A 27,925-nucleotide genomic window follows, 5' to 3' on the forward strand; every position below is an offset into this window, starting at 1 on the left:
CACGTATGCTTCTTATATGCAATTCGCTCGGATCAGGTGAAGCCCTGGAAGGAGGGGACGTCCTGTACAATGCTCTTGTTGGTCGTGGTGGACGACTTGAAGTCTTTTTTCCGCTGCTTTTTCCTGTCAGGAGTGGAAAAGTCAGGTATTGATAGGTTCCGTTTGATTCGCATATTTTTAGCGAATTCATAGGAGTGATCTGGATTGATAACGTGATAACTTGATCTGTTATATTTCCTTCTTTTGGCAGAAGCAGTAGGAGGAGTCATGTAATGTGTCGAATCTTCATAGAAAGAAGAAAGGTCTTCTTTTGTATCCATTCCATTTTTTTCCTTCATATCGTTTAAAACTTTTATACTAGCTCTTTTTATGAATCCATTGGAATTCATTTCATCATTTGCATATCTATCGGAAAAGATGGCAAAGGATCTCCTACCACTTTTTTTATATCCTCCCAAATTTTTAAAGGTATCATTAATTAACTTGAAAATAATTTTTGCATATTTATCATTTGATTTACATAAAAAATGGGAAATCATAGTAGTTGTTAGTAGCTTTTTTTTCTTTTGTTCAATTTCTCTAAATGTCTTAATACCTATGTAATATTTCAAACAATGTACATACCAGTTATAAACCCCTATTCCATCTAAATTATCGAAACGTATGTCTGAAAACCATGGATGGGAAAGTGCATCAGCAGCTGTAATTCTATCATTAGGATTATATTTTAACATTTTGACTAGTAGATCAATACCTAATTCATCAATTCTACCATTTGTAATTACATTTAATGCATCTTTTTTATTTTTAATATTAACATTAAAAAAATCAGCTTTTAAAGGATAAAAACGGGAGTCACTAAAAAATTCCAATTCATCATTATTAGGTTTTCCTAACGAATTGACAATTCGTATTATAAGATCAAATTCTGTAACTCCTCTAAATAATGGTTTTCCAATAATTAATTCGCATATAATACAAGCAGCTGACCATATGTCTACATTTAATCCATATTGAAAATCTTTATTATTATAATAGTCCTCTTCTTTTTCTTTTTTTCTTTTATTTTTTTTATTTTTTGATATTTCAAATTTGGATAACAAAACTTCTAGAGGTCTATAATAAATTGTACAAACAGTTGGAGTCATATCTCCATCATTTTTTAATTCTCTACATAAACCTAAATCACCAATTTTTAGTAAATATTTATTATTAGCTGTTTGTTGTAACATTACATTTTCTGGTTTTAAATCTCGATGGCACATTTTATTATTATGTAAATATGCTAATCCGTTTAGTAATTGAAAAGATAGCCATTTTGCTTCTTTTAAATTTAAGCCCGCTTGGTCTTCACTAATCTTTGTCCTTTGAATTAATTTTTTTAAATCTCCTCCATCGCAATATTCATAAGCAGCAAATATATATTTTTGATGAGCAGATAATGGAGTCATATCTAATTTAGCTTGCAAATGGTAATTAGAAGTATAATGCTGTAATATCTGTCTATTTATATATTCACTTATACATTTCTGTCTATCTATAGTAACATCAATTAATCGTAATATATTTGGATGACGACCTATATTTTTTAAACAAATCAATTCTCTTAATGTTGTACAACTTATTCCTTCATCATTTATTGTTCTTAAATCATCTCTAAAAAATTTTATTGCATATACATTTTTTCGAAAAAATACAAATTCGTCTGTATAATAGTCATACGGCAAATAGTTTGTGTTCTCATACAAATCATTATTATTACTATACTTTATCACCTTCCCTTTGTACACATCTCCATACGTTCCCCTCCCCAGCTTTTCTTCCAACGACACTGTCGAGTATATATTATTGAAATAAATTTTGCATTTGGTCAGCGTTATCCCGAACATTGTTCCACGTGCATGTAAGTGTGTATATGCATATGTACATGTATATGCACACGAATATGTGTACATACGCACGAACAAATGCCCACCAAATAAGGCGTAAATGCAAGCTAAACTAAATAAAAATGAAAAAGGAATACAAAATTTTTAACTTGCAATGGTTTTTATTTTTTTCTCCTCAGTTAGACAAAATGTGCAAATTCCTATTTGGAAAAGGGGGGCGAATTGGGGAAATAAAAAAAAAAAAAAAAAAAAATTATATCATAAGTATACTTGTGTTTATATAAGTCAACCAAGGTACAAAAATAAAAAAAGAAAAGTAAAAGAGAGAGAGAGAGAGAGACAGAGAGAGAGACAGAGAGACAGACAGACAGAGAAAAAAAAAAAAAAAAAAAAAATTCTCCTTAGTACATCTTTTCGTACGGATGGGAGTTATTCGATCGCGTAACCTTTCCTAGCTATTGGTGGTAATAAGGAGAAAGAGGATACACACATACATGTTTGTGTAAGTGTACATGTGCGCAAACTCGCACGTGTGTGTGTGTGTGTTTGTATGTATGTATGTATGCTTGTATGTATGTTTGTATGTATGTATGTATGTATGTATGTATGTTTGTATGTATGTATATTTGTATGTATGTATGTATGCATGTATATACGGTACACACTTGAACCTAAGCTTGACAAGGGATTATATCTGACAAGAGCTTAGTTGATTTAAACGGACGTTTGAGCATAAAGCAAATGGGAGTAATTTACCCCTAACACAGGAAAGGAATAAAAAAACAAAGAAAAAGAAAGAGGAAAAAAATGTACATGTATATATGTATGTACGTATATAAGTTAACTATATATATATATATATGCTTATGCGTTTATGTGTGTACACTTTTTCTCTCAATGTGCGTTACTTATATTTCGTTGATATGAGGACGATACGCGGGTGCGTGTTTACATTTTAGAAGTGTGTGTAAATACAACACATGGTGTCAACTCTATTTAAGCAAAAAAAAAAAAAAAAAAAAAAAAAAAGAAAGAAAAAAAAAAAAATGTTGAGAGTATTTACGATCTTATTACGCAAGTCCGAATAATTAGCACTCATTTCAGTGCATGTATGTATTCAATACAAGAGAGAGCATGAGCATGTATTCCTTACGTGTGCAATCATTTACACACTCTTTATATTGTATATGTACGTTCTCGAATGTTCAAACTTTGCATATCACTCTGATGAGATTGCTCATTCGAAATTTTAAATAATAACTAATAGTTAAGAAGTCCTAAGTATGGATTTACAAGAAAAAAAAAAAAAAAAAAAAATATATATATTTCTTTTACTTACCAATGACTTCACAAACAAACAAACGAAAAAAAAAAAAAATAATATTAAAATGAGAAAGTAGACAAAGAGTAATCAATAAATACTTCAATAATGAAAAAAAAAAAAAAAATTGCGAATAAAAGCAAATTTAAATAAAAAAGGGAAAGGAAAAAAAATAAAAATAATAAATAAAAAAAAAAATAAAAACGAAGCCAGGAATGTATTTATGCTTTTTGGTTAACCATAATGAAAAAATAAAAATGAACAAAAATAAATGAAATAAAAGTAAATGAAAAAAACAAACGAAATAAAACAAATGAGTAAAGCAAAATAATAGGAGTGAAATAAAATAAATACAATAAGAAAATAAAATGGAGGGAAAAAAAGAAGAGCAAAGGAAAGGCGCAAACAAAGTGATATCAAATGAAATCACAAATGTGCGCTTAGGCATATGACACTATGCTAGATGATAATATTGAAAAAACAAAAATTAAATTAAAATAAAAAAAAAAAAAAAAAAAGAAAACTCCACAAATTAACAGGTTAAGTCAACGAATAAACGAATTAACAGTCAAATGAACCAACTGTCCAATTGTCCTTTTGCACAGTTGTCCAATTGTACAATCGTCTCGTTAGCCAAAGGATTTACGAACAAACTACTTAAACGATAGTACGTTATCATCCTGTAATATTCAAATAATGAGCTGCTTAAAAAAGTTTAGTTGTCATTTGTGCTAAAGAAATAAGTTCACTAGTAGACTACACTTCTCACACTGCATAATTAGGAAGAGCATGTGAAAAAACAAAAAAACAAAAAATAGAATAGAAAAACAAAAAAAAAAAAAATAGAACAGAAAAACAAAAAAAAAAAAAAAAAAAATAGAACAAAAAAACAAAAAAAAAATAGAACAAAAAAACAAAAAAAAAACTTCAAAACGATTTAAAAAACTTTTGGAAAAAATTAAATTACACTTAAATTATGTAAAATAAAAAGGGACGAAGAATAAGAATGTAAAACTTAATTTATTATGTTTATCCACTCTCCCCGTTGGTTCCCTTGAGCAAATTTCATACAGACCTTGTATTTTTTATTGCATTTCACAAAAGGAAAAGAAAAAAAAAAAAAATTATAAATAATTTTTTTTTTTTTAAAACGAGGGGGAATACGAACATATGGATCGCACTCACACACTTGTACTCCTATGCATATATTTATAAATATGTAAAGAACTTGACTCAATGTTCACACTGTTTCCTTAAAGTGCAGTTCTAATAAGCAAAAAATCAAAAGCAAAAGCAAAAGAAATGCTCATATGACAATAACTATTTTTTTCTTCTTCCCTGCTTTTTTTATTTATTTTTTTAAATAGTGAGGGAAAATGAAAACAAATGTGTATGTATGTGTACATTTATAAGCTTATGTATATTTCATTTTATTTATTTTTTTGCCTTTTATTTTTATACTTTTTATTTTTTTACCTTTTATTTTTTTTACTTTTTATTGTTTTACTTTTTATTGTTTTACTTTCTATTATTTTACTTTTTATTTTTTTATTTTATTTTTTTTTATTTTTTTTTATTTTAATTTTTTTTAATTTCTTTTTTTTGCTGTATCCAATCGTAACGCCGTAATTTTCTGAATTCCACGTAATTATGTGAATATAAATCAAACAAAATGTTCGAATATATTTCACACCTTTTTTCATAGCTTTATATATGACTTGATATTACGACCTTATTTTCTTTTTTTCAATGATTCAATGACGCATTTGCGTTTTCAAGGAGTTAACATATTTTCGTTCGACATGTGTGAAGTTGTGCATATAAGTATATAAGCATGCACATGTGTGTAAGTTATGTGTATAGGTAGAGACGAATGATACAATTTTTTCATAGTTGTTGGCTCCAAAGAAAAGGCACTACACGAGAAGAAACAAAAAGGAGAACAAATTTTAGTTGTTATAGATTAAGTCTTACTCCAATTTATTTGCATATTTTTTGCGTATTTTTTGTATATTTTTTGCATATTTTTTGCGTATTTTTTGAGTATTTTTTGCTTATTTTTTGCGTATTTTTTGCTTATTTTTTGCACATTTTTATATATAATTTTTTTCATTTTTGCCCATTTTTTTGCACATGTTTTTTCGTATATTTTTCCCATTTTATAGCACGCATTTTCTTATTTTTGGGTCCAAACGTGGGGGAAAAACTGGTAAAAGTTAAAGAGTACGATAAAATAGAAGAAATTTTTTCTCGTTTACGTTTGAACATACTCGGAGTGCAGTAATTATTTTTGAGTCCGATCTATAACATTGTTTTGAAATATGTACGAACGCATATCTTTATATATTATTTATATGTATATGTATAAGTATATTCATATATATATTTACATATGCACAAATTTACATATACACATATTTACATATGCACGTACGTATGCATAACATTTTGTAGTTTGAATGCATAATATGAGAAACAACAGGAAATTAATTTGTTTGTTTTAAGGGGGGAAAAATCGCACTTAAGGGAAAAACTAAAATTACATTTTATATGAACATAAGGATTATAAACATGCGTTAGTTCCTAAGTATGTAAGTACGCGAATGAGTACATACATACATGGGAATACATGCACGTGTTACATGCGTATGGTACGCACGTACAATATATAGGGGTTATCTATATGAGTATCTTCTGTATGCCGGCGCAAACTTTGAGGAGAAACTTGAACTTCCTACATAAACAATAAAAAGAGGTAAAACTCAAAATTTTGTTAAACCAATTCAAAGCTTAAAATGGAAAAAAATAAATCAACGAAAAAGTAAAAAATATAAATGTAAAAAATAAAATGTAAAAAATATAAATGTAAAAAATAAAATGTAAAAAATATAAATGTAAAGAATATAAATGTAAAAAATAAAATGTAAAAAGTAAAATGTAAAAAGTAAAATGTAAAAAGTAAAATGTAAAAAGTAAAATGTAAAAAATAAAATGTAAAAAATAAAATGTAAAAAATAAAAAAAAGAACTTTTTGCCTTATATAATCATCATGTATGTTTATTCATCATTCCTCTATACTCAACATTTGAAAAACAAAAAAAAAAAAAAAAAAAAAATACTAAAACGCTAAAACGCTAAAATATGAAGAGTAGTGGGGGCATGTACACCAAGATGGTGAAATATTATGTACATTGAAGTGTCGAAATAATATGAAAGAGAAAATGGCTAGAAAAAAAAAAAAAAAAAATAGTTCAACGAATGTACGCTTTTTCGTATATTTTGTATGTACGTGAAATTTATGTACATATGCTTGTACATATTTTTGTTTGTTTGTATGTACGTGTTACCCGTACGTTTGTACGTATGTTATATTTCTCTATGTATATTCGTACACGTGTATGTGTTATCGTACGTTTGTGAGGGAAAAAAAAAAAAAAAAGAGAGAAAAAAAGAAACACATAAAAGATTGTTCATTGACATATTATTGTGTAGTCATTTATGATATTTGTCATACCCCCCAAGAATTATGTAAACAATGATTTATATCGTTATTTTTGTAACATATAATGTTTTTAAAGGACTGTATACATTTTCGTAAATATATAACCCAATATCCTACGATTTATGCAAATCTTAGTGAAAAACCATAATTCAGGAGTATTATAGGAGTTGCCTAAAGTGAACACCATACCTTATGTATTAATCATATCATAATAAAAACTAGTCAACTTTTTCTTTTTTTTTTTCTCTCCTTCCTTTATTAATTTTCTTGTCATTTTTTTTCAACTTTTCCACGATTTTTTCAAAAATTTCTCGTCGTTTTCTATCTTTGCGCGTCATTTTTGTGTATATATTTCTTTGCTGTTTTTTTGCAATTTTTTGCAACTTTTTTGTAATTTTTTGCAACTTTTTTGTAATTTTTTGCAACTTTTTTGTAATTTTTTGCAATTTTTTTGTAATTTTTTGCAAAAATTGAATTTGATAAAGAGTGAGAAACAATGCCCGTAGGAGCATGAATGAAAATAAAAAGAATAAATTACATGAAAAAGTAAGAAGCAAAAGAAAAAGAGAAAGATTTAAAGAATTTTCTTGTGTTCATTATAAACAGGATATTGCTTTAATATACAAAAGGGAAGAGAAAATATTAATGCAAATGCAAAATGGATCTAAAACAACGCAGTATTTTATGAAGAGCAAGGAGGTGGATGCACTTAATAGGAGTTCGTCAAATGAACTTACAAAGCATGGTGCAGGGGATGGCGGAAGACGTAGCATGAGTAATCCTCCGAGTTGCTACGAAAGACATGCACATGAAGGCGACAATGATGATGTTATAGATGAGGAGGAGGTGGATAAGGACAAAGTGGGTAACAATAAAGTGGACGAGTACAAAGCGCACGAGTACAAAGCGCACGAGTACAAAGCGTATGAAGGGAAAAGTGCAGCAAAAGAGGGACTAAAAAAGGGGTCAAAAAAGGACGGAGACGTCCACAACTCTGCTATTATCACCGCTAAACAGAATAGCGAGAAATGTATGAACAAAATGGCAAGGGATAAAGATGACAAGGACTTGGTAGGAAAGGAGGATAGCTGTACTTTAAAAGAGCCTTGTGAACAAGGAAAGGAATTTCCAGTGGAAAATAAAGAAGAAGATGAATTAATACTAAAAATTATAAACATTATTATAACACAAAAAAAAATAATAAATATTGTAAAACTATATTTTGAAAAAGGAACAGTACAATATGCTAGTTTAAAAATAAAAAAAATTTTAGTTAAAAAAACAATATGTGATATAAATTTTCGACATATACAAGTATTGTTAGTAAGGAATGTTGATGTGAATAATATAAACAATACGTTGGTTAGTAATAAAAAAATTCAATCTTTTAAAAACTATCTTTTTCCAAAGCAAAAAATAAGAAAGTTTAAACGTTTGCTAGCTCATATATTTAAAAAGAACCCTATATATCTTTACATTTCAAGTTTTTACAAAGAATTGACAATAACAGAAGAGGAATACTTACATTGTGTGGGTTTCTTATGCTTATATCTACTAAAGAGAGCGAATAAGAACTCCAAAAATTACAAAAAATATAAAGGTATTCTTGAATATGTTAGGGATAGTTTACTCAAAAAAAGGGAAGCAGCAGCGAAAAAAGCAGCAAACACAGAAGGCAATAATGCAGGGAACGAAGCAGAGGGTGTGGAGGAAATAAGGGACGAGGAGCAACAGGCTCCTAAAAATAAGAAGAATAAAGAAAAGAAAAAAAAAAAAAAGAATAATAGTAATAGTAATAGTAATAGTAATAGCAATAGTAATAATAATAATAATAATAATAATAATAATAATAATAATAATAATAATAATAATAATGATGATGATGGCAAAAATAAAGCGGGAGGTAGAGAAACAGGCGTAGCGAAGGTAAAAGAGGAAGGAATAGAAGAACAAGAAGTAAAAGAGGTAAACGAAGAACGAACAAAAGGGAGGAAAATGGCTGAAGAGAAAGTAAAAGACAAAGTAAAAGACCAGGTAAAAGACAAAGTAAAAGACCAAGTAAAAGACAAAATAAAAAAGAAAGTAAAAGATAAAGTAAAAGATAAAGTAAAAGATAAAGTAAAAGATAAAGTAAAAGATAAAGTAAAAGACAAAGTAAAAGACAAAGTAAAAGACAAAGTAAAAGACAAAGTAAAAGACCAAGTAAAAGACCAAGTAAAAGACCAAGTAAAAGACCAAGTAAAAGAGAATGAAAAAGAGGTAGGTATAGAGAGTACAAAAGGTAGAGATGTAGGCGAAAAAAAGGCAAAAAAAATGGGACAGAAAATAAAAGAGGTGAGTGAAACGAAGGCAAAAGCGGTAGGAACGAACACAGGGGAGTATAACAAGGCAAACCAGAAGCAGAAGGAGCAGCAAAGAAACACCAATGAAGCGTCATCAAGTAGTAAAAATGAATTAAAGGCAAAAGATCCTTTAACAGATATGAGTATTGGCAAATCCGCATTTGAAGTGAAAAGTGTAGCTTCTGACAGCACAAACATTTCGAATGTGTTAAATTTAGTAAACATGGAAATGAGCAAGAGAGACATGGTAATAAACAGTCTAAGAGAGACGCTCGAATTAGTAAGAAATGATATTAAAATGCTTAGAGAAGAAAACGAAATGATGCAAAAAAATTTATTTCAGATGCAATTGAATGTAAGTAAAATTACATCATATGAGACTCAAGGAAACTCTAAAATGAATATGACATCTAATCAAAACCACAAGGTTAGTGGTATCCCGGGACAGGCACCTCCCCCGTCTCATCCACCCACGAGCCTAGATAATGCATTTTTAGTGGCCTCTAATAAAATTAGCAGCAATATTAGCAGTAACATTAGCAGCATTCCTCGCAATGGCAGTAGCTGGATTAAGCAAAAAAATAGGATGCACATAGAGGGAATTGAACCCGCCTCTGAGGAGACATTGCATTTATCTGCTACTGTAAGCAGTGAAAAGGACAATAAATTGATTAGTCCAAGTGAAGAAGTATATAGACTGAAAAAAAAAGTTTTCACGTTCATAAAATTGTTAAACATGAATTTCCTTTCTGATAAGAAGAAGAACAACAACAATAGTGGAAATTATAATAAGAAAAGGATAATAAATTTAAATTGTCTAAATAATGAAATGGATAAACTAATTGCTATGATGAAGGATAGTGAAGAAGTCGTTAGTCAGGAACGTGTACAAGACATACACTCACGAAGCTTTAATAGTTACGATTTTACGAATAATGATGAAAATTGTTTTGTGCTACTAGAAAATGGGAAAAGCGTACCGATGAAGGATGAAGGATGTCTAAGGAGTTTGTTAAGCGGCACTGAGAGGGGTGAGAAGACGGACGGACAGAGTAGTGGTATTAGCCGCAGTTGTGAAGAGAAAATAAAATCGAAGAAGAATGGTGCATCTATTAAGGACGAATTTGTAACAAGGTATCCTTTGAACCAGAGGAACGAAAATACCCTTGAACATGTGAACATAGATAATGCTAATGCAAAGAGATGGGGAGATGCATTAACAATGTTTAAACACAAAATTGAGGAGAATGAATGTGTAAAGAAGAAGTTACCAGAAAAGAAAGAATCATTGAAAGAAAACAGTTTTATAAATTATTTTAATTTTTTTATGAACAAAGCTAAGGAAAGTATAGACATTAAAAAAATAGTATCTTCAGAGACAAATAAGGGGGATATTAAAAGAGATATCAAAGGAGACGTTAAGGGGGATACTAATGCACACACAAAGGAACACATTAAGAGAGAGGGCATACCAAAGGAACGGAGTGAACAATCCGATGTGTCTACTTATATAAAAAAAAAGAACAAAACAAGAAAAAATTATTTTCAAGAGTATATGACTTATTGTGCTAAAATGGAACAACAAAGTAGTGTTACAAAGGAAAAGAGGGAGAATTGGATAACTAACTCACTTGTAAATGAAAAGATGGAATTAAAGAATTCCTTTCCCACTAGCTTAGATAAACTTTGCAATGATGAAAGAAGTGAAAATTTTAAAGCTGTAAAGGCAAGGAGTAGCTTAAGGTACGATCAAAAATTAGATAGGAAGAGCAAAGAGTCAAAGCAACAAATAAGTAATGATAGTAATCATAATAAAACAAGTAGTAGGAATACTACCACGACTTCCGTCCGTACAATCGGCGATAGGGAAAGCAGCGGAAATGTACAAAAAAGTAAGAGAAAGAAGAGAAAAAGAAAAAAAAAAAAAAAAGTAAGGAGAGCATACCAAGTATGGACAGCATAAAAAGTAAGGAGAGCATACCAAGTATGGACAGCATAAAAAGTAAGGAGAGCATACCAAGTATGGACAGCATAGAAAGTAAGGAGAACATACCAAGTATGGACAGCATAAAAAGTAAGGAGAGCATACCAAGTATGGACAGCATAGAAAGTAAGGAGAACATACCAAGTATGGACAGCATAGAAAGTAAGGAGAACATACCAAGTATGGACAGCATAGAAAGTAAGGAGAACATACCAAGTATGGACAGCATAGAAAGTAAAGAGAACATACCAAGTAAAGGAATTAAAAAAAAGAAAAAGAACAAAGAAGTGCAGAACAAAGAAGTGGACAACGTTGACAATAATGTAATACAGGACAAAGAAGGAAAAAGCTCAAAAAACACCCCCCAAAATAAACATGATTTAGTATTATGCACTTATGATGAGGAGAAACAGCAGAGCGATAACTTGACGGACAGTGCCGATAGTGTAGTTTACAACTATAATCTTTATAATGCTATATACGATTTAAATGAACAATTTTCTAATGTTGTAAAGAATATTCACATCGACCAAAATGTTCAGCAGACGGGTAGAGTGCAAGACACACAGGAGAAGGTGAAAAAGAAAAAAAGGGAGGAAATGAAGGAAAAGAATAGGAAGAATAGGAGGAAGACGCAGGAGTGGAATCACAAGGAGCTACAGGAAGAGCGGAAGCCGGAGGAGAAGCAGGAGAAGCAGAAGAAGCAGAAGAAGCAGAAGAAGCAGAAGATGCAGAAGAAGCAGAAGACGCAGAAGAAGCAGCATCAGAAGGGGGAAAAAAGTGAGAGTAAAAAGGAGGAGAAAAATGCGAAAAAAATGGAAAAAAATGAGAGCAAAAATAGTGAACAGAATGAAAAAAAAAAAAAAAAGAAAAAGAAGAAAAAGAGAAGAAAGAAAAGCAAAGATTACAGTGCATCAAGAGAGCATGATACGAACAAGACTAGTAGTGCCAGTATAGATCAAAATAATGATTACAATTTTATTGATGCATCATTTAATGAAAATCAGAAACAAAAAAAAACAAGAAAAAAAAGTATATATGAAGAGTACATAACCCAAGAGGAAGCAATTAAGGGAATCATTAAAAAAAAGTACATTCGAGTAAGCGAAAATAGAAATTATTGGCCCAGTGGCTGTAATGAACATTACATACGTATGTATGTATATATATATATATATATATATATATATATATATATATATAGATAGATAGATAGATAGATAGATAGATATATAGATATAAATATATGTGAGTGTTGTCTCTACACATATACATGCGTGTGCGTGTATTTATACCAACATACATATATATTTATATAAATGTGCTTGTACATATGTGCATCTATTTATTCATAAAAATTGCTCTTCACCCCCTCAGGGTATCCTAAACGTAAGAAAATACGACTATGGCTTCGTCCTTCACAACAATGAGAAAATACATATAAGGTCTAAGAGGGATATGAACAGAGCTATTGATGGAGATTCAGTTGTTATAAAATTGAAAAGAAGAAAAGATAAAGAAGATGGGAGTGATATTAATAGGGATAGTGAAATGGATGATGAGCGGGATGGTTATAGAAACGATAACTGCAATGATAAGAGTGAGGATGAGCATGAAGGCAAGGTAGTGTATATCGAGGAGCACCACGGGTCAAACATACAGTACGTATGCATTATCAGAGATAAAATAAAAAATCAGAAATATAACATAGCTATTCCATTTAAAAAAAATATCCCTTTAATAAAGGTATTAAATGAACATATACACGAATTTATAAAAAAGTGTAATGTAACAGATATAACTAACCAGCTAGTATATATTAAAGTATTTCAGTGGAATACTAATGAATCATTTCCACAGGGAAAAATTGTAGAAATGTTAGGACAGAATGACATTTTTCATAATATGCAAAATGCAATATTATTAAATCATAATTTAAAGTTCAATTTAAAAGATGCTTTAGAAGACCAGTACTTAAAAGATTTAAAAAACAAAAATGCATATAATAATATAATAGGTGAAGAGATAAAGAAACGAACTGACTTAACGAAGAAATGTATTTTTACAATAGACCCAGAAACAGCAAAAGATTTAGATGATGCTATTAATATTAGTAAGATAAGTAGGAAAAGAATAACAAGCTGTAGCTATTACTTACAAATTGTTCATAATTTAATTGTTCATAATGGGGATATAGAAGAGTCCATTTTGCAAAAAAATTTATCGTTATTTGTTAGTGACAATGATAAAGATCATGATGGTAATAATTTTTTTGAAAATTTAAAAAAGAACAAGTATGTAAGGGATATGGAAAGCATTAAGTATGACAATTTTATGAGGGATAAGGTGGAAGTAAATGGGAGGTTAAAAAAAAAAAACATAAAAAAGGGGGATAGTGAGAGGGAGAGCTATTTCATTAGCGATAGCGATAGTGGTAACATAAACGTACATGTAAACGTAAACATAAATGACGATGTTAAAAGAAAAAGTTTTAAAAATTCTCGGAATGGAAAAAACTTGGAGGGAAATAATGTAAACGTTCATCGGAGCGTTGCTCCATTTTCCTGTTGGAATGGGTCTTTCGTGCACAGCATAAAGGGGAACAGTAGCGGTAGCAACAGCGGCAGTAATAGCGGCAGTAATGGCGGCAGTAGTAGCGGCAGTAGTAGTGGCAGTAGTAGCGGTAATAATAGCAGTTCCAAAAAACGATGCACAAAAAGGAGAAGGCGTAAAGCGAGATCCACCATTGAAGAAAATATATCAGTAACAAACAGTTCATGTGCACATGGGCGAAACAACATGAACGGTTTGGAAAAATACGAGCAGAACATTTTCTGCAAATCGAACAATTCTGTTGATGTACAGGAAAATGAAGATAATAATCTGAGTGATATTTGCGCTTTAGAGGAAGTAACAAAAAATGAACATAATAATATTAAGCTAAATATGCATAAAAAGAAGAAGAAAATATACACAGAATATTTTGGTAATCCATGTGAAGAAATTGCACACGATGAGTATAATTCTGAACAGATTGAGTTAGATAGTAGTATAAATGGGAAAAGGAACAATAAAAAGGTAAGAAGTCGGGGGAAGGCAGACAAAGGAAAGAGGGAAAAGGAAGAACAGGATATGTTTGATTTTATCCAAAGGGAAGAAGAGGAGGAAGAAGAGGAGGAAGAAGAGGAGGAAGAAGAAGACCAAGTGGAATATAAGAGGGGGTCCCCAAATTGCAGCAGCATGAACAGGTCAGGTGCGTTAGAGGAATGGTATGATAGAAGAAAGACATACCACGAAAAAATTACCTTATCATACGGAGATTACGAAAGATATTTGAAAAAAAATAGAGGAATAATAAAAAAAGAAGAAAACAATAAAAATAAAAAATTTTCAAACAAATACGCACATATTTTTAAAAAGGATTATAACAAAGATATAGGTTACGACATAGTAAATAATTATGATTTATTTTGTAATAAATGTAAAGAGTACATTAATGTAAATGATATAATAAACGAAATGAAAGAAGAAAAATGGAAAAAATATAATTTATATGAAATTGGTGTACACATAACTGACGTTTCTTTTTTTATTAAAGAAAATTCATCTTTAGATATTAATGCCCGTAACAGAGCTATGACTATTTACTTAACTCACACATGTTTTCCAATGATTTCAAGAATATTAAGTGAAGAATTATGTAGCTTAGATCCTACAAATAATCGTTTATGTTTATCCATATTTTTTTACATGGACAGTTCAGGTAAAATTGATCATAATTCATTTTTTATTAAGGAAAGTATAATAAACAGTAAGGTGAAGTTTACATATGAAGAGGTGTACCTTATTGTGAAGAAGTATGTTAAATTAAAAAGAAGGATTAACAAATTGAAAAAGCAAGAGATGCTTTCAATTACTGGTCCTATGCCTCAACAAGGGGAACAGTCCATTGGGTGTGGTGAAAAGGATGAACGTACAGAAAAAGGTGGGCAAGTTGATAACTTAGATGACAATTTCTCATGCAAAGGAAATCGTGGAAGTAGTAGTAATGCTCCTATGTCTAATAAAAATCTGAAAAGTGGAATTTGTGCAGGTATTGTTTCCTCAGGTAGTGAGAAGGAATGCATTAAAAAAAAAAATAGCATTTACAGAAATTTCTTAAGCTTACATTTTTATAACAAAGTGAAGAAGAGCATCAATAAAAACGACAATAGTTATTTGGACAACTTGTCTAATATTTTGAAAGATGAGTTTGAGTTGGATAAAATGACACACATTGCTGATTTTAATTGTTCTGAACAAGTCATGTGCAAGAAGAGAAATATGACCCCCCATATTTTGAAAATTGAGAACGGCTCGAATAGCAATAGCGGAAGTAGTAGAAGTAGCGGGAAGAAGAAGACAAAGAAGAAGAGCGTGCTAACGAAAGCAAACGAAGTTGTAAAGGAAAAGATATTACAGGATAATCACGTGAGAAACAGCATCCAAGGGCTGGTGAATATATTTAAAAATTTGAATAACTCAAAACATAATTTAACAATTAAAGAAATGATTAGTATCGTAAAAAATTTATATCATATGCATAAAATAACAAAAGGGGCAAGAAAAATACGGCGAAAAAATGGCTCACTATTATTTAATAATGATAAGATAAATTTTATTTTATCAAATTCTTGTAATCCTATAGGAATAGTAAGAAAGCAGTATACTTTTGCAAATTATATGATTGAGGAATTAATGTTAAGTGCTAATAAATTAGTAGCTATTCGTCAATATTTTAGTAAGTATAGAGATTTTTCAGTTTTCCGTTCACATAGTTTAAGTAATGCGATTGAAGTTGCTGATATTATTGAATTGTTAAAAAAACATGGAATTAATTTTGAATTTTGTGATTTGAGACATATTTTAAAATTTTTAGATGAAAAAAAAAAATATTTCAGACATAAAAATAAAAATGTATTTGACATTGTTTGTGCTTATGTTAAAAAAAAAATGGTTAGAGCAGAATATCATACTTATAAATATATAAAAGATAATAATATGAGCACATATCATTATGCTCTTTCTTTTCTTATATATACGCATTTTACTTCACCAATTAGAAGATACCCAGATATCTTGGTGCATCGTGTAATTAAAAAAATTATTAACGATGAACATAAATTGAAGGAAAAATTATGTACAAGTCAGGATATTCTCAAAAGTGTCGAAACCACTGACGTTGTAAGTTTTGTGAATTTTAACGCGTTCATTTGTTTTTTCGGGCATTATTGCATATACGTTTTAGCACACAATTTATATATTTGTTCAGCAAATATTTCGGAATGCATTTATTAAAGTGCATCCATATGAGTATATATATATATATGTATTTACGTATATATGTGTGTGTGTGTTTGCATATGTATGTATGTTATTAAATATTTTATTTATTATATTTATTTTATTATTTTATTATTTTTTTTTTTTTTTTCCCATTAGGGTATAATTGAAAAGGTGTGTGACAACTGCAACAACTGCAAGGCGAAGTCGAAGAGGGCACAAATAGACTGTGAAATTGTAAGGACATATGCACACGCCAAAATGCTTATATATGTATGACTTGTACATGCACATGAATAACTGCACATGTTTGTAAACACATTCCCCATTGATATACATTTCTTTTTTTTTTTCTCAAGGCCTTTTTTTGTTTGTATTTGCAAAAACGAGACTACCCCGGATATAATAGAGGTACTTACTACTTTCTCCGTATCAACTGTGATTTCGTTTTATATTTTCCTCGGTTTTGAATGTGCTTGTGTATTTATACCTGTACATGTACATGTAAAGAACACACTTAACGCACATGTGTGATGCTTATATGTAATGTATATATGTTTGTATATATGTATGTATATATGTATGTATATATGTATGTATATATGTATGTATATATGTATGTATATATGTATGTATATATGTATGTATATATATATGTTTATATGTATGTATATATGTATGTATATGTATATATATATGTATATATGTATGTATATATGTATGTATATGTATATATATAATACACACATTGCCAAGTGTATACGCGTGCGCTTCCAACTTTTTGCAGGAATAATTATGGACATATACAAGGAAAAATCTTCGATATATTTCAAATCATTTTCATTCGAAAACGTAAAATTGAATTAAAAAGAATTAAATTGAATTAAGTTGAATTAAACATTTATGAACAGTTAATAAAACATGAACAAAATAGAAAAGGAAAAGCAAAATATCCTATTCGCGTACCTTTTTGCATACCTTTTTTTTAATTTTTTTTTTTTTTTTTTTTTTCCTTTTATTTAGAACTTGTATCATTATGGAAACGAAAAGCATATTCACAAAATGAACAAACATCACCTGGTAAATTTAACATGTTTATTTTCTCGACGTACTTAGGAAAAAAATAAAACAAAATAAAAAAAACTATTAAAATTAAAATTAAAATAAAAATAAAAATATAAATAAATAATTAAATAAAATAACTTATAAAAAAATGATGTACATGCATGTTTGCATTCCTACATACATATGCAAAAGGGCATACATTTTCTGTCCTATTTTTGTAGAAATTTTTGAGCAATTATGTCATTCATCCGAATGTCCAAAACCAAGAGGTAAAGGGAAAAAAAGAAAAAAAAAAGAAAAAAAAAGAAAAAAAAAGAAAAAAAAAGAAAAAAAAAGAAAAATGTTATATAAAAAGTGGTGTAAACTTTTCACGACCTCTTGTTTGCATATACGTATGCAGGCACAGAACATACAACGTACACAGTTGTTAATTGTTAGTGTTTGCTAATTATTCATTGTTATTATTATTTTTTTTTTTTTTTCTTTTTTCCAGTTCACTCTTATCGTTTACGGAAATAAAAAAAAAAAAGTGTTATTGCGAAGGGTGTATAAGGTATTAAGAAACATGAATATAATAAAGCAAAACATAGCACGGTTTTTCAGTTTTAATGTGCTGTTATGTTTTGCTTCCTTGTACAGTTATAAGTCATAAATGAAGTATGCTCCACGCATATATATACATTTACGTACATATTTTTGACTTATTTTTTAGCGATTTGACTATATACCTTTATATTTTTTCCCACTGAACTCTATGCCCCCCTCATATTTGTTGGCAGTAGCGTTTAACAAATAAAAAAAAAAAAAGGACTAATTAATGGATTAACGCACTAATATATTAATGAATTAACGAATTAACGAATTAATGTACTGATGAATGAAAGGTTATATGAGCTTAAAATAAAAAAAAAAAAAAAAAAATTTTTAAATAACAGAAAACAAAATGAACAAGCATTAAACGTGAGGAATTGAACAGGACGAACAAAAACTGCTGATAAATTGAATAAAGGATGCGAGAAGATAAAAATGCTTTCCATTCCTTTCGTTCTGTTTTTTCTTTCTTTTTCTTTCTTTTTCTTTCTATTTCTTTCCTTTTCTTTCCTTTTCTTTCCTTTTCTTTCCTTTTCTTTCCTTTTCTTTCATTTTCTTTCATTTTTTTTTCTTTTTTTTTCTTTCTTTCTTTTTCTTTCATTTTCTTTTTTTCTTTTTTTTTTTTGGTTTCATCATCTACATAAAGCTATGATGTACTGAAGTACGAACTACTAATTACATGTGTTTTTCGTAAAAATGCAAGAAATGAGAATTTTTTTTTTTTTTTTTCGTTTTTAATCGAATAAAAATGTTTTTTGTTTTTTGGTGAAGTTAATCTTTATTTATTTACACATGCCACCCCATCATATATTTTCCTACAATCCTTTCCTTCAAGTAAAATTTTTTTCTGTGTACCATTCCTGCATGTGTATCTTTGCACAATATGCATATTTCTGCGTGCTTTCTTTTTTAACTCATTTATTTTGTTATTGTATATTTGTTCTCGTTTTTATTAATCTTATATATTATTTCATTTGTTTATTTATCATATATATTATCTCACTTGTTTATTTTCCTACTATACGTTTATCTCCACCTTCCTTTTTTTTTATACATATCAATTTTGTTTATACAAGAGGAAGAAGTTAACAAGTAGTGAACTAGTAACCCTCCCCCTCTTCCATTCGAAGTTGGAATAGTGCGTCTATGTTACATACATGCGTGTGTATGTACATATATATATATGTATGCATGTTCATACGTATGTTTATATGTGTATCCCCAAGCAGTAATTAAATTTATTATGGGTGTTTTGCTACCCCAGGTGTGAAACAGCGCGCTTAGCGAACATAATTTTTCTCTTCAAAAAAAAAAAAAAAAAAGAAGAGTAGCGTCTAGTGGAGAAAATAAAGCAAAAGTAAAAAATGACAAATTTAAATATAATTGTTTATCTTCTCGTTTGTCCCTTCAATTTAACATACGTGTTAGATTCAGTGTGTTATATGAGTGAATTAAGTAAAGTAACTCGGAATAAGAACACCTTCAGTTATGGAAATAAAAGGAAGAGTGGAAAATACTCACTACATTATGAAGAGTACTTGTATGATATGGGTAAATCATATTTCGAAATAATACTAAAGAATAAAAAAGATATTAGAAAAATGCAAGAAGCAAATTACGATATAATAATGGAACATTACAGTAGTAATAGAAATGAATACGAACTGGAGTTAGTACAAGTGAGAGAGGATATAATACACTTATTTTATAAAAATTTGAAAAGTGAAAAATTAATACAAATAAAAATTAATAAAAGAAATAATAATAATAATAATAATATTAATGGTGGAAAGTTTTATTCCTCTTTATTTGCTAATAATTGTCTTTATAAATTAAATGAAAAAGACTATAACATAATGAAAGAAACAACGAATCATAGCAGGGCAATAACACTAAATAGTTATTATATATACACATATATAATGTTTTTTGCTCTGTGTATATATGTAGAAAAGGGTTTATTAATTGCTTTTCCAGTTTTAAGAACATACGAAATAATTTTGACACTATTTATTGTGTTTGTACCTGCTATTTTATTTATATTTTTTTATTTTTACCTTAGCTTAATAAAAATATTAGCGCTTTTTCTTTTTTTTTACGTATTTTTTTTCCTATGCCACTCTAAGAAAAGAGAAGTAAACACAAGTACGGAGAAACTGCTTCGATTGGTGAGACCTGATCCTGCTATCACTACTGCAAGTGCTTCAGCTGCTAACACTGCTTCCGCCATTACCAATACTTCTAACGGAGTGGATGGGGAAAACTATGGTAGTAGGTACATGTTGCTAATGAACACGTCGTTAATGAGCATGAGACTGATGAACATGTGTATGACCTATCTGTGCATATTTGGAATCGACTTTTTTTTTTTTCCAAAACATTTTGCAAAATCATTTTATTATGGAAACACGTTGATGGACTTAGGAATTGGTGCTTGTATTACTTCAAGCGCATATACTTTTAAAAAAAGAAAATTAAAATATATACAAGAGAAGAAAAGAATATTTGAGTTAAAACATTTTATTTTGTTTTTTCTTGGAATTGCTAGGTATATAGCTATTAAAGTTTTCAGTTATCACTATAGTTCAACGGAATATGGTGTCCACTGGAATTTCTTTCTAACCTTATTTTGTACCTTTACTATTTCTAATATAGTTTTTATTATAATTAAAAAAATTTACCATATTTTTCTTTTTAGCTGTTTTTCGATTTTTTTGTATGAATTGTTTATACAATTTTTTACCATCCATGATTACTTATTAGTAGAGAATAAAAGAACAAATTTTTTTTCATTAAACAGGCAAGGTATTTTTAATGCCATCGGTTCGGTTAACTTGTATTTGTTCTCTGTTTCTCTTTGGCACGTATTTATCATGAGAAAAGCAGCAGAGAGGGGTGAAGCAGCAGAGAGGGGTGAAGCAGCAAAGAGGGGTGAAGCAGCAAAGAGGGGTGAAGCAGCAAAGAGGGGTGAAGCAGCAAAGAGGGGTGAAGCAGCAGAGGGGATGTTCTTCAAAGATGAAGCTTACAATAAGGGAAACTCAAAAAAGAGACGAGTGAAATGTAGAACATTTATTTACTACTATAATCACTGCATTCCGGTGTGTATATCTCTTCAGAAGTATATTCAAAGATTCAAGCATAAGTTTTATTATGCCTATGTTAATGTGAAACTATTTTTCCTATCTTTTATATTTTATTGTCTTCACTTTATTTTAAATTCATTTGGAAATTATAGCGTAAGAATTTTATGTAACGCTAATTACATTTTTATCATATCATCGATCAGCTTATTTTCTCTGTCCTTGAGTTACTTAGTAGAATTCATCCTAGCAGTAAATATACGAATATACATATTAGACAAAATAAATCAAAACAGTCTTATCGTTTTTTTATTTTGCAATATTTTGATGGGTCTCTTTAACATCCTTTTTCGACCCTTGTTATACCCCCTCATATTGGATATACTCATTTTAACTGCCTACGCATTTTTAATTTTAATCTTCGCTAGTTTCTTGTCGGGATGTGCAAATCCGACCATGCTTGAAAAGAAGCAAGCATAGGCAGGTGTGTGCATGCGAGTATATGAAGCGAAGTTAATATATTAAAAAATAAAAATAAAAAAAAAAAAAAAAGCACAACATGTGCGTAAGCGTGTGCACTCACATATACCTGTGCCTAGAGCAGTGCAAGTGGACAAACAAGCGGAATGATTGAAAGGTAAAATTATTTTTTCTCACTTAAAAAAAAAAAAAAAAATGCACATACATTCGTACTTACATACCTGCATATATATATATGTATATATGTATATATATGTTTGTGCACATGTACAATGAGGACAGCGAACAAAATGCAGCTATACTGTTCATCCAACTTTACAAACATGTAATTGTTTAAGAAAAACAAATGGTCAAAAAATTGAAGATGTTAATAAATTGCCGCCAAATATTGCGTATATATGAAATTATCCATACATATATGCACATGTATATATACATGTACACATACATACATGCATAGATATATATACATGCAACCTCCAAAGGGCAATTAATTTTAATCCTGGTAGCTCACTAAGAAGAAAAGGAGTATTTCACCTTCAAGTTTTCATCTATTTTCTGTTAAGAAGAAATATGAAATATTTTAAAGGGGCAAGATATGCATAAAAAATGGAAATATTAAGTAAGGGTGGAAACATACAACGTAACCCTTTGCGACGGAAGTGCAACTAGACAGGAACAAGACTAACGTGATATTAGCAAGTACAAATAAACAAGCACAAAACCCAATCGATCCATTTGTTAACTTTAAAAATTAGAACGATTCGAATTTATTACCTCATTTATGACATCATTGCTTAAGTGGTCATGCCTATATTGTAAGCACATGGCTTCCTTAATGTACTTTGACAATTCACCTATGCCCATGGTAATATTGTTGTTTAGAAGAAAATTTTGAAAAATGATTATAATGCTCTCTTCATATTTCTTGATTTGAATATCAATCTATAGCAAAAAAGGAAAAGTTGGTAAACGGGGAAATGTGCGTATGAGTAAAACTGCAATAATGCAATTTGTATAGGTGCCTTACTATTTTTACTTTGCAACATTTTTGCTTAGTTTTGCTCAGTTTTGCTCAATTTTGCTCAGTCTTTCCTTGTTTTATTTTTTTGCGTTTTCCTCCTTTCGACCTTTGAATAAAGATCTGTAATGAGAATTTTTTGTTGCTCCCTCTCGAGGGACAGTCTCTTTCTAAGTTCTGCATTTAACGCTCGTTCTTCCTTTATTTTATTTTCAAAAACGTCAAATGCTTTTTTTTCAGTTTTATGTTTCTGTTCATCCATTTTTTGATTTAACTCGACCCTAAAAACGAAGAAATCAGAACGAAACGTTGTAAATGCATTCGCAGAGAAGCAGTACACGTCCATATATATACATGTATAAATGGAAGTATAAAGACATGTATAAATATATGTATATATATACGAATATGTACGTGAATATATGTACATATGCACATATTTACATATGAACGTGCAGGCGTTACAATTTTTTTTCTAGATTTTCCTTTTCCTTCTTAATGCCGCTAATCGACTTAGTAATTTCTGATAAATGGCTTTGCAGTGACGCCTGATGGGAAGGGTGAATATATACACTTATATATATATAAGCTGTTAATTATTCTTTACATATATCCGCCCACACATATTGGAACAGTTACATACATGCCCATATACCCATCCACACGCATGCATGCATGCATTGAGAGAGCTCCTTTTTAACCTTTGCCTTTTTCTTCACATCTTCCTCGAATCTTTTGCAGGCACTAATACATATTTCAGTAATTCTTTTTTTCTCTTCTCTTTTTTCTACTTCCTTCTTTTTGCTAATTTGTAGTAGTTCGAGTGACACATTTCGGTATTTTCTGGGAATAGCAAATAAACAGAGCAGGTGCATTCACATATGCGTACATATAAATACTTACATATGTGCATATATTTATATGTATATATATTTATATGTATATATATATATATGTATATATATTTATATGTGTATATTTTTATATGTATATATATATATATATGTATATATATTTATATGTATATATATTTATATGTATATATATTTATATGTATATATATTTATATGTATATATATTTATATGTATATATATTTATATGTATATATATTTTTTTTATTCTTCTTGATTGGATAGCTATTATAATTTAAAAAAAAAATAAAAAAAATAAAATAATCGATTTTTCATTTACTGTATTAAGAAGTCAACATCCTGAAGGACATTATTTTTGATTTCACTAATTTCGTTGATATGCTTCCTTTTCATATTTCTCAATACATTTTCGTATTTTGTAATTATATAATTCTGACATTTTTTCTCCTCTACATTTTTGTTTTTGTAAATTTCGATTGTCTTCATTAGCTGCAGTGGGGAAGGTGTGAAGCGTACATTTTTTCCAAACTTGAGTACTCTTGTTTTTGTGAGCTTATGTATATTATGTGCACATTCATGTACACAGATATACATGCATATGCGTATATTTTTGTATAAATGTGTCTGTTCTTTTTTGTGCCTATTTTTTTTTTTTTTTTTTATAACGTGTGGGACTGAACTAGCAGCTAAGCTTTCTCTAAAGCGAAAAAAAAAAAAAAAAATTAAATTAAAAAAAAAAAAAAAGTGATATGCAAAGTGAAAAAGAAAAATAGCAAGGTAAAACATTTTGTTGTTCACTACATTTCGTCCACCTCATTACACATTTGCTTAGTGCCCCCATGCAACTATCACAACTATGTAAATGTTCATGATACCTTTCAAGATATTTTCTAACTAATTTGCAGCTATTGAAGATTTTTTTTTTTTTTTTCGTGAATTTGCCCTTGTTCATTTTTTACTTGAATATTGTTTATTTGATTATTAACACATTTTTCCTTTTCTTTTTTCTTTTCCTCATCTCTGCTTTTATCATTGAACATATTTTTCTTTTTACGTTTCTGCCTTTTTTTTTCTTTTTCCAATGTGAACTTAAGACTGTACAAATGCTCAATCAGTTTTTTCAGCTTAGAGAAGGAAAAAAAAAAAAAAAAAAAAAAAAAAGGATTAATGTGGACTAACTCGTAGGTTAGATAGAACGGTACATGCAATGAACACTCGTACGTGTATTCCAAAGGTGTACATATCACTAACGTATCACTTACGTAGAACACATATGTCGTATACTTTTTTAGAGCAGAATGAAGGAATATGTATCTACTTCTTCTCCCTTTGTAAATATACAAAAACTTACTTGCGTATTTATTTCACCACTACCAACTTTATGTTCACTCGAGCCTTTTCTTTTACTGGCAACGTTTAAATTATTTTCATCATCTTGTAATGAATAATTTATATAATTCTCAATATAATTTGAATTTTGCAAAATGTCCTTTATGTTAGCTTTAGAGACACTCGTATCTTTATTTATAAAATTTTTCTTTCTTTCAACATCCATGTTTTATTTTTATATTGTTAAGAAAAATACACAAAAAAAAAAAAAAAACAAAAAAAAATTGAAAAAAAGAAATAAATGCATATGTAAATGTATGCATGATAAAACGGATTAATGAGGAACACGTAACATTTTATCTTTAACAAATAGACCAAGTTAAATAAAATGCATAACAAGTTCAAAAAAATACAAAATGAGCACAAAATAAATACAAAATAGGCACAAATCAAATACAAAATGAGCACAAATCAAATACAAAATGAGCACAAATCAAATACAAAATGAGCACAAATCAAATACAAAATGAGCACAAATCAAATACAAAATGAGCACAAATCAAATACAAAATGAGCACAAATCAAATACAAAATGAGCACAAATCAAATACAAAATAGGCACAAATCAAATACAAAATAGGCACAAATCAAATACAAAATAGGCACAAATCAAATACAAAATAGGCACAAATCAAATACAAAAAAATTATCTTTAAAGCTCTTGTGTGCGATTTTCCCTACATAGCGTTACATGTTAATCTATCGCGATGAAACTCGCATATGCATAAGTGTATATATGATATACCTTTTCCTGGACATGTACACATGAGCATGTTAAGCTGTCATAAAGTGGATTGCATGTATTTAAGATTTCCTCTTTTTCACTAGAAAAACGTAGAACTGATTTTATTTCACATTTTCCCCTGCCTACATTCTATTTTTTTGTTTCTTTTGCTTTGTTTCTTTTGCTTTGTTTCTTTTGCTTTGTTTCTTTTGTTTTGTTCCTTTTCTTTTGTTCCTTTTCTTTTGTTCCTTTTCTTTTTTTTTTTTTAATTAAATACTCGCATGTATGCATACATGCACATATTTTTTTTTTACATATATGGTACTATATACCACACCATAAACAACCTGAAATGTACTAGTGATATGCTTATTTTATGAATAACCGGAAAAAAAAAAAAAAAGAAAAAGAAAGAAGAAAGAAGAATGTGAGGGAGGGCATAAGAGTTTGAATAGTTGAGAAATACATATATTGTAGAATAAAAGAACGATACGTGAAATGCCGAAACAAGGTTTCGATGTGTAACTTTTTTTTTTTTTTTTTTTTTTTTTTTGCCAATGGGTTGCGTATTGCAAGAAAAATTGTGTTATATAAATTATGAACAAGTCATGTGAAATTGGAAAAAAAAAAAAAAAAAAAAATATATATATATATATATATATGTATATATATATGATACAAATAAAAATCCATTTTAACCAATAAAAGTACATATTTTTTTGTGAGTATCCCTTTAAGAAGATACATTTTTTCTCTCAACTAGTTTGTTGTAATTTCGTTCAATTTGTTCTACTACACATGATCCTTATTTTGTAACCAATCACCAGGTCACGCAGCTACACCGCTGTTAATGCAACCTATTTTTTTTTTTCTTTTCTTTTTTTCTTTTATTTAATTATTATTTTATTTTATTATTTTATTTTATTATATTATATTATTTTATTATTTTATTCTATTATTTTATTTTATTTTATTTTATTTTATTATTTTATTTTATTTTATTATTTTATTTTATTATTTTATTTTACTATTTTACTTTTTTCATCCAAATAATGAAAAGAAGGGGACTGCTCAATGTAGCAGTCTTACTAATTAGCATAATAATGGCGGACTGCTTTATTAAGAACTACGGCAACAGCAAATTATACACGAATTTGTTGATACATGAAAAGAAGCAATGGAGGAAGAAGGTTGATAGCAAGCCGAAAATAGCAAATATGCTAAGAGTGAGTAGCCAAAATGGAGGCAGTGCACAGGGTGAGGAACAAAAGGATGCAGGTGAACAAAACGATATTTGCTTCATTGCAGGCATAGGGGATACGAACGGCTATGGATGGGGAATAGCCAAGGAGCTTAGCAAGAAAAACGTTAAGCTGATTTTCGGAATATGGCCCCCAGTTTACAAAATATTTATGAAAAATTATGAAAACGGAAAATTTGACAATGATATGATTATTAATAAAAATACAAAAGAAAAAATGGAAATTTTGGATGTACTTCCATTTGATGCTTCATTTGATACTTACAATGATATTGATGAAGAAACAAAAAATAATAAAAGATATAATAATTTACAGAATTATAGTATAGAAGAAGTAGCTAATTTAATTCATAATAAATATGGAAATATTTCTATGCTTGTACACTCATTAGCAAATGCTAAAGAAGTACAAAAAAGTTTATTAGAGACAAGTCGTAATGGATACTTGGATGCCTTAAGTAAAAGTTCGTATTCACTAATATCTTTATGTAATAATTTCTGTAAATTTATGAAGCCTGGATCGAGTATTATTTCCTTAACATATCATGCTAGCCAAAAAGTTGTACCAGGATATGGAGGAGGTATGTCAAGTGCAAAAGCTGCACTTGAATCGGACACAAGAGTTTTAGCTTATCATTTAGGGAGAAAATATAAAATCAGAGTTAATACTATTAGCGCTGGGCCATTAAAATCGAGAGCAGCTACTGCTATTAATAAAATGAGTCCGAAAATTATGAACAGGTCAGATGAAAATGAAAAGGAAAAGGAAAAAGAAAAAGAATCATATTCATTTATAGATTATGCAATTGACTATTCAGAGAAATATGCACCGTTAAGGCAAAAGTTATACTCAACTGATGTTGGGGCAGTTGCTTCATTTCTCTTGTCAAGAGATAGCAGAGCAGTAACGGGACAAACTATATACGTGGACAATGGCCTGAACATCATGTTTGGCCCTGACGACTTATTTCAGAGCGAGGGCAGCTAAGTTGTTCATTTGTTCAGTTGTACGTGCGTACAAGTATGTATGTGTATGTACATGGTACAATGTATACACTTTTATACAAGTATTAATAGCTAT

The 27,925-nt window shown here is 29.2% G+C and overlaps 6 protein-coding genes across 6 annotated transcripts; 4 read left to right on the forward strand and 2 right to left on the reverse strand.

Annotated features, from left to right (window-relative positions):
- Positions 1-32: 32 nt before the first annotated feature.
- Positions 33-1,889, reverse strand: MKS88_003813 (cdc2-related protein kinase 5; the record flags this gene model as incomplete). Its single annotated transcript, XM_067216939.1, has 1 exon — positions 33-1,889. One exon carries the CDS (start codon positions 1,887-1,889, stop codon positions 33-35), a length of 1,857 nt encoding a protein of 618 aa, XP_067072624.1.
- A 5,333-nt stretch (positions 1,890-7,222) lies between these two features.
- MKS88_003814 (ribonuclease) lies at positions 7,223-11,017 on the forward strand (the record flags this gene model as incomplete). The annotated part of the gene is made up of 1 exon (XM_067216940.1): positions 7,223-11,017. One exon carries the CDS (start codon positions 7,223-7,225, stop codon positions 11,015-11,017), a length of 3,795 nt encoding a protein of 1,264 aa, XP_067072625.1.
- Positions 11,018-11,040: 23 nt separating this feature from the next.
- Positions 11,041-18,077, forward strand: MKS88_003815 (ribonuclease; the record flags this gene model as incomplete). Its single annotated transcript, XM_067216943.1, has 8 exons — positions 11,041-12,138; positions 12,416-16,261; positions 16,520-16,597; positions 16,720-16,771; positions 17,148-17,212; positions 17,384-17,440; positions 17,647-17,694; positions 17,919-18,077. The coding sequence occupies 8 exons, from the start codon at positions 11,041-11,043 to the stop codon at positions 18,075-18,077; spliced, it is 5,403 nt and encodes a 1,800-aa protein (XP_067072626.1).
- A 1,381-nt stretch (positions 18,078-19,458) lies between these two features.
- MKS88_003816 (GPI-anchored wall transfer protein 1) lies at positions 19,459-21,576 on the forward strand (the record flags this gene model as incomplete). The annotated part of the gene is made up of 2 exons (XM_067216944.1): positions 19,459-20,037; positions 20,143-21,576. 2 exons carry the CDS (start codon positions 19,459-19,461, stop codon positions 21,574-21,576), a joined length of 2,013 nt encoding a protein of 670 aa, XP_067072627.1.
- A 513-nt stretch (positions 21,577-22,089) lies between these two features.
- Positions 22,090-25,025, reverse strand: MKS88_003817 (uncharacterized protein; the record flags this gene model as incomplete). Its single annotated transcript, XM_067216945.1, has 8 exons — positions 22,090-22,134; positions 22,354-22,521; positions 22,707-22,878; positions 23,063-23,145; positions 23,299-23,440; positions 23,790-23,959; positions 24,430-24,594; positions 24,822-25,025. 8 exons carry the CDS (start codon positions 25,023-25,025, stop codon positions 22,090-22,092), a joined length of 1,149 nt encoding a protein of 382 aa, XP_067072628.1.
- Positions 25,026-26,635: 1,610 nt separating this feature from the next.
- Positions 26,636-27,832, forward strand: MKS88_003818 (enoyl-acyl carrier reductase; the record flags this gene model as incomplete). Its single annotated transcript, XM_067216946.1, has 1 exon — positions 26,636-27,832. One exon carries the CDS (start codon positions 26,636-26,638, stop codon positions 27,830-27,832), a length of 1,197 nt encoding a protein of 398 aa, XP_067072629.1.
- Positions 27,833-27,925: the final 93 nt, after the last annotated feature.

The sequence above is a fragment of the Plasmodium brasilianum genome, chromosome 11 (assembly GCF_023973825.1).
Source record: "Plasmodium brasilianum strain Bolivian I chromosome 11, whole genome shotgun sequence".
NCBI lineage: Eukaryota > Apicomplexa > Aconoidasida > Haemosporida > Plasmodiidae > Plasmodium > Plasmodium brasilianum.